Source organism: Caenorhabditis briggsae (assembly GCF_000004555.2).
Source record: "Caenorhabditis briggsae complete genome, chrI, whole genome shotgun sequence".
NCBI lineage: Eukaryota > Metazoa > Nematoda > Chromadorea > Rhabditida > Rhabditidae > Caenorhabditis > Caenorhabditis briggsae.
The window spans coordinates 395,447-402,815 of NC_013489.2; the positions used below are offsets into that span (position 1 = coordinate 395,447).

The window sequence follows — 7,369 nt, forward strand, 5'->3', positions numbered from 1 at the left end:
GACCTAGCTATCTAGCTGGGTGGCCTAGAAACCCAAATCGCTCGCGCCTAAAGAAAACGTGAAGTCTAAATTCAAATTCATGTGTCTGCTTTTACCGCCGTGATTGATGCAAATCCGATTTTTTGAGAGTGATAAATTAAAATTAGTAAACTCACTAAATTTATTTCATCCGTCTTTGTCACGGTAACGTCTTCTGAACTTCGGCGTTTTCGTTTTTTGGACTTCCTGAATTCTGAATCCCCCACATCTTCTGGAATGTCTTCTGCCACGTCGTCAGAATTCTTCTTCTTTCTTTTCAAATTCGCTAATTCAGCATCCACCACGTCTTCTGAGGAAGCTTCTGGAGTTTTCTTCGCCGACTTCACGTCACCTGAATCCTTCTTTTTCTTCTTTTTTGACTTTGCCGATTTTGCAACTTCCATGTCTTCTGAATTGTCTTCTGGATCATTCACGTCCTCTGTTTTGGTTACGTCTTCAGAGTTCTCCGGTTTCTTTCTTGTCGCCTCCTTCCATTCAGAACCCGCCACGTCATCTGGATCCCCGTTCTTCCATTTTTCACATTCAGAATTCTCAACGTCTGGAAAGTCTCCTGAAGTTGGCACGTCTTCAGAATTCTCCTTCTTCTTTTTTGTCACTTTCGTCCATTCAGAATCCGCCACGTCAACTGACTCCTCTTTTATCCACTTTTCACATTCAGAATCCGCCACGTCTCCCGGAAAGTCTTCCGAAGTTGGCACGTCATCAGAAGTCTTCTTCTTCTTCTTCGTTTTAGTAAATTTGGATTCAGAATCCGTCACGTCTTTTGTACTTCGACGTTTTCTTTTTTCAGATTTTTTGGATTCAGAATTTGAAATGTCTTCTGGGAACTCTTCTGGATCCTTCCTTTTTTTATTTTTGGACTTCGCGGGATCTTTATTCTTCACGTCTTCTGAAGTGTCTTCTAAACAGATCACGCCATCTTGATCTGAATCATCTGACGCCTCCACCAATTTTTTCGATCGATTTCTCACATTTTTCTTCTGCTTTTTGGCGATTTTCTTCAGCGACGTCTTCTTCTTCATCATGTCTTCGTTCATCTCCAAGTTTTCCGAATTTTCAGACATTTTTAACCAAATTTTCTCGGGATCTGCTTTTTCCAGTATCTCATCCATTTCTATTTTCCTCTTTTCGTCTATTTCACGTGAAATTTTTCTAGAATATTTTAGAAGACGTTCGATGTCAACGTCTTCTTCGTCTTCTGAATCCTCCACGTCTTCAGAATCCTTCATCTGAATCGCCTTCTGATTCGACGTCAATTCCACTAGAATCTTCATTCCCGACGCGTTTTCCACTCTCTTTTTTGCCTTCTTCAGTGATAAATATTCAGAATTTTCTGGATCCAAAATTTTTGATAACGTCTCCTGAATGATGCCTGAAGGCGTGGTGGCGATGAGCGGGTGGAGTTTGGCGGGAAATTTGAAATTTCCGCTGGATTTTCGGTCCTTGTAGAGGATGTAGGCTTCGATGGCGGATTTCAGAAGATGACGTGGCTTGATGGGGTGTTTGATGGTTGTTATGCGGGATTCCTGAAAATGAGAAATTTGAGATTTAAGGATTACTGTAAATGTCTTTATTTCAAAGGTTACTGTATTTTTTTTTGAATCAAAAGAAAAAATCAATATTTTTTCATGAAAAATGATCAATGATGATGATTTAAAAACTTTCATGAGAAAAATTAAAGATTTTTTTTTCCAATTTTTTTTCAGAACTTTCAATTATTTATGAATCTTCTTACCATGATCCATTGACACACTTTTTGTTTTTGAGAAAGTTCTTTGTTAAATCACTCGCCAATGGATTTGCCAACTCGAATTCCAGAACGGCTTCGTATCGATTTTTGTCTGGAATTTTTTTTTGGAATTTTTAAAAGACAATTTTAAAAACATTCGTTGGAAATTCATAGAGTACTGTAGTTTTTGAATATGAAGGATTACTGTAGTTTTTTAGATGTCGAAATTTTGATTTTCGAACTTTCGGAATTTCAATAATTACTGTAGTTTTTTAAATTTTAAAAATTTCCGTACTTTTAGAAAATTTCGAATTTTTTGAATTTTAAAATTTTAGGATTTCAAGGATTACTGTAGTTTTTGAATTTAGGGATTACTGTAAATGATTACTGGATTACATTAATTTCAATGATTTCCAGAACTTTCTTTTCGAAAAAATCTCACCTTTCGCCACGTGGATCTTCTCCCAAACCTCAAGTCGTTTCCATGCCCAAAGCAGGCAGTGTAGCTTGAGCTGACATCGGTTTTCATGGCGAAGATCTTTGAAGAATTTTTGTTCCAAACTGAAAAAGTTGAAAAAACAATTTTGAATAAAATTAACTTTTGAAATTTTTCAAAATTTTTGAAAAATTGTGGTCCGAAAGTTTTAAAAAAATTTAAAAATTCTGAAAATAGTCCGATTTTTAAAAAATTTTCTAACGAAAGGAAAAAACTGCTTACGACATCATCATTTCGTAGAAAATTTTGGTGTGAATGAGCTGGTATTCAGAAGACTGATCACATTGAAATCCAGTGATTCCTTCGGTCTTCAAACTGAAATACTTTTCAAAATAGAAAAATCAATAATCTGAAAATCCTCACTTCTTCTCTCCTTTTCTTGCTGCTTTCATGGACGTTGCCGTATCGTCTCGCTCAATTTGTTGGCAAAAAACTTCCAATGCTTTGAATATTTGGTGCTCTTCTATTGGTGGTTTTGTAGTGGAAATCTGGAAATCGAATGTTTAGAAATTTGTCTTCAATTTTTTCCAATGTAAATATTATTCCGGTTAGAGAGAAGTGTATGCGAAGTGTATGAATGGATATCTCGAAGCGGAGAAACAAAATAGTACGCAAATTCTTGAAAAATAAAAATAATTACCTCTCCAATAGCCAATTTCCACGCAAGCTCCGCCTCCAGTTTATCCGTATTTAGTGATTTTTGAAATTTATCCAAAATAGTTTTCAGCACCATTTTCAGCAACTCCTTGCATCGTTTGACTGGAAGCTTCATCCGAAAGCAGAGTTCATCGAGTTTGACATTTTCTTCGAGACCGTACAATTTGAATTCGTTGTCGCCCAAAACGAATTTTTTGATTTCCTTGACATCCAGACCGAGCGAGAGACAAGATTCTGGAAATTTTTATTGAGAAGTTTCGATTATTTTTGCTCAAAAATTTTCAGGTTTTCAGATGAAATATATTATTATTTTCTCATTTCCGAAAATACCGAAGAAACCGAAGAAATTTTTCCTTACCGAAGAAATTTTTCAGCATTTCTCCATCTTCTCTTCTCTCCTCAAGTCTTAACTTCGCTGTTATATTTGTTGCTTTCGACACCGAAATTTTCAAAACCTCAGCGATGTGCGAAGCACCGTAACCTCTCTCCAGCAGTTTTTGAGTTTTCTCCAGCGATTTTCCGCCGAGAGCCGAAACTTTGTAAAAACGTTGCTGAATTTGTACGGCGTAATCAGAAGCTTCCCAATCGAAAGTCTTCAGATAATTGTCTGTCATCATTTTTATTGCTCGCGTTTTGATACAGTAGCCAGATCGATGCGGTAGTCCGTGGCCTGGAAAGCTTCGGAGGGGTTAAAATTTGTTTTAAATTTTCGTTTCACAAAACTTGAAAACTTACATAATTTCACCCAAAAATTCCTTTCTTCTTGATGTTTCAAAAAATGGGCGTCTCTCGATTTCATGTATTCCAACGCTTTTAAAACCGGAATATTGTTTTCGTCGCAATACTTTTTCCAATTTTTGAAAAGTTGCACCGATTCGTTGAGGGAGAAGTTTCTGGCTGATTGAATATTGATTCCTAGAAACGCAATTTTATTTTAATTCGATTCTATTCTGACTTTTTTTGCAATATTTCAGAAAATTGTATTTTTACATTTTGTTAAAAACGGATGAAATACTCGAAAAAAGGTTTCGGAATTTCTTTAAAATAATAATAATAATAATATATTTATTTGCAATGCATGGGGGGAAATCGATAGATAATTTGGCAAGAAATGGGACCTGTACAAAAAAAAAAGTAAAATGACCAGACGGACCGACTAGAGTCCTGTAGGTCAATAGCAAACACACTAAAAATTTCCCAATTTTTAAAATATTTTTAACAACAAAACTCAAAATGTTGATTTTTTTTCCAAAATTTAGTAAATTTCAAATACATTTTTCATTCAAGTTTTCGAAAAAAAAATTGGAAAATGACTGAAATTTTCTATTATTTAGGCTAAAATTTCTTACCATTTCCTTCAACTCTTTGAACTTGAGCTTTCGTCAATCTTTTTGATGTTGTGTGATAAAAAAGATATCCGTCTACTGTATAAAGTCCTGTTTCTGGTATCAAATCCATATCCAAATCTTCGTCTTTTCTGGATTTAGAATTTTTCTTCATTCTAAAAAAATTTAAAATTTTAGAAAATAGAGCTAAATATTCGTTAAAAATGAGAATCGGGTGAAAAATACCCGAAAAATTGAGAAAAATTCCTTAAAATTAAAGAAAAAATATAAGTTTATTGTGATTTCAGCTACACAGAAATTTGAAATAGAAACAAATTATAATTGAGCAGTAAATTAAATAATTATATCTCTTCGTCGCTTCTGTCGAATTTTCAGATTTTTCAGCAGCACTTTGTGGAGAGATTGAATGGATTTCCAGGTTGATTTCAGCATCCCAAGACGTCGGCGAATTCTGGAAATAAAAAACTTATGAAAATGAATTTGCTTCTTTTTCGGTCGATTTTCTAGGTTTAAAAGGTTTATTTTCTAAATTTTTAGCCGTGATTTTTAGCGTATTTTAGACCTATTTTAAGTCAATTTTTCAGTCATTCTTAAGGTTTTTTGAGTCATTTTCAGCCATTTTCACTATTTTTTTTCTGAAATTTTTTGTTTTTCAAGGGTTTTTTTCTATTATTTCTACGGAATTTTGAGTCATTTTCAGCCTTTTAAAACTATTTAACTATTTCCTGACTCTTTTCTAGCCGATTTTTCGACTATTTCTAGCCTTTCTCGCTTGTTTTGCAGTCTTTTTCCGCTAGGGTTGGGTTATTTTCGGCCAGTTTTTTCCAACATCCCCGAAAAATGCCGTTAAAAGCGAAAAATTTTCAAAAAAAAGTTGCTAGGAGGGACGAGGATTTGAATTCCCGCGCAGTGAGAAACCTAGGCCACAGCGCCTGACAACCGTTTTTTCAAGTGGCCGACAGTGGTTTTTTACGTTTTTTACCTGCCGGACATGAACACCGTAAAAATCCGGAAAAATTTCCATGTAAGAAAGGCGCTATGATGCCAAAAAATGGTATCCGGAATACAGTATTCCGTAATTTCAGAGGCTCATCTAAGTAGAGCGACGACGGTGTCGATTTTCAGATGTTTCGCAGTCTCCGTATTATTTTCGTCTTCGGAAAGGCTCACAAACAGAAATTCGAAATAAAAACAAGTTATAATCAAGCAATAATTCAATTAATTAGCTTTCTTCGTCGCTTCAGTCGAATTTCCAGTTTTTTCAGTGAGAGATCAAATCGTCAAATTTGTTCAATATTACACTAATTTTTAGGCAATTTTTCGGCGCCAAATTCAAACATGACAGTTTTTAACGATTGTTCAGGTCATTCAGAGCTTTTCTTTCACTAATTTTACAGCTATTTTGAATTACCGATTTCGTACGAATTTTGTCAAATATCGGCTCATTGTACAGCGTTTCGGGCTATTTTTCGACAATTTTTTGCCGATTTTCTGTGTTTTCGGGCTGGTTTTCCGTATTTTTAATACTATTTCTAGCTAATTTCCATCCATTTCAAGTCGTTTTCTCAAAATTGACTGAACCGTTCTAGAACCGACACTCACTTTCTTTCATAGCATCTTCGTCGTTTGAAGACGTCGAGGAGGCGTTTGGGGACGATGACGATGAGCCGCTTGCAATTGAATTACTCAATTTTTGAGAATTTTCTCTGAAAAAATTTTTTTAAAGATTTTTTTGGATTCGTATATTAATAAGAGAAATTCTGAAAATTCAAAATTTGAAGCGAAAAAATGGAAATTTCGTAAAAATTCGATTTTTCGAGCATCCGAAAACGGATTTTTTTGAAAATGAGGCTAGCGAAGTGAACAATTTGAGGTGGAAAATATCTTATTTAGGTCGCAATTTGAAAAAAAAACAGCTCGAATTCTTCAAAACTAGAATATTCGCGTGCGAAATTCGAAAAACCGCTAAAGTTATCAACGACCAGGTCCGCAAACAGCGCGACGCGCAACTGCGGACAAGGCAGCGAAAAATACGTGGATACCATTATACTGGTATTTTATGTCGAACATCGATTAAAAACAGAATATAACAAGAAAAAAACTGCAAAAACTGTCACATGGGAGCCTGGAACGATTTTTAGGTAAAAAATTGAAAAAAAAAATGTTATTTTCGAAAATTTTCAAAATAAAAAACCTTTTCTTGCTGAAAACTTATGATCCTTCAGCACAATTTCATCCGCTATCGTTTATCAAATGTCAGATGGCTCGATAAGATTTCGAAATTTTCAAAATTGTAATTAAAAAGTTTTGAATTTTAGAATTTTTTTGAAAATTAAATTATTTGTTTTCGAATTTATGGTTTCTGGATTTTCTAGAAATACAGCAAAATCAAAAATATAGGAAAAAATATTTAAAAAAAGGGAAGATTTCCATATATTCAAATATTCAGAATATCCGAAAGTCCGAAAATGCAGAAATGTCAGAAAACTGGAAGTTTCTTTGAATATTTTCCAGTATAGCCCCCGAAACATTCCAATATAACACCCCTGGCATAAATCTTGGAATACACCCCCACCCACCATCTTTCATAAGGTGGGTGGGGGGGGGGGTTCAAAAAATGTTTTTCCTGATTTTTTGCCTGAAGATCAAACGTACGCAGCCAAATTACGCATAGAAAAATATTTGTTATTTATCGATTTTGCACCGGTTTTTTGTTAGTTTTCTTTATTTCCGCGTTTTTTCTACTTTTCTCTCAATTTTTCCTGATTTCTGGTTTATATTACCGTACATTTTTTGTCATTCTACTAGAGAAATAATTATTTAATGCCAGTCCCCAACAAAAAAATAGGCTTAGGCAAAAACGGGTAGAAATGTTGAAGATTCCAAATAAAAATAAGCACCCTAAATCGGCGTATACCTTGAAAACAAGACCACCTAGAAATTTTTAAGATTTCAAATAAGCCCCTCATTATTTCAATATGACCCCCGTTTCCCGTAATCCGTTCCAATCTGACCCCCCACGCGGGGTGGTATTCCAAAGTTTCCGTTTGGGGGTGCATATTGGTTTGGTGTGGGGGGTTATAATGAAAGATTGCCACGGAT

The 7,369-nt window shown here is 34.8% G+C and overlaps 1 protein-coding gene across 1 annotated transcript; it reads right to left on the reverse strand.

The window, feature by feature from the left end:
- Positions 1-77: 77 nt before the first annotated feature.
- CBG11897 lies at positions 78-4,421 on the reverse strand (the record flags this gene model as incomplete). The annotated part of the gene is made up of 9 exons (XM_045242911.1): positions 78-1,597; positions 1,827-1,880; positions 2,211-2,329; positions 2,487-2,579; positions 2,628-2,752; positions 2,905-3,155; positions 3,280-3,591; positions 3,657-3,836; positions 4,271-4,421. The coding sequence occupies 9 exons, from the start codon at positions 4,419-4,421 to the stop codon at positions 78-80; spliced, it is 2,805 nt and encodes a 934-aa protein (XP_045094698.1).
- Positions 4,422-7,369: the final 2,948 nt, after the last annotated feature.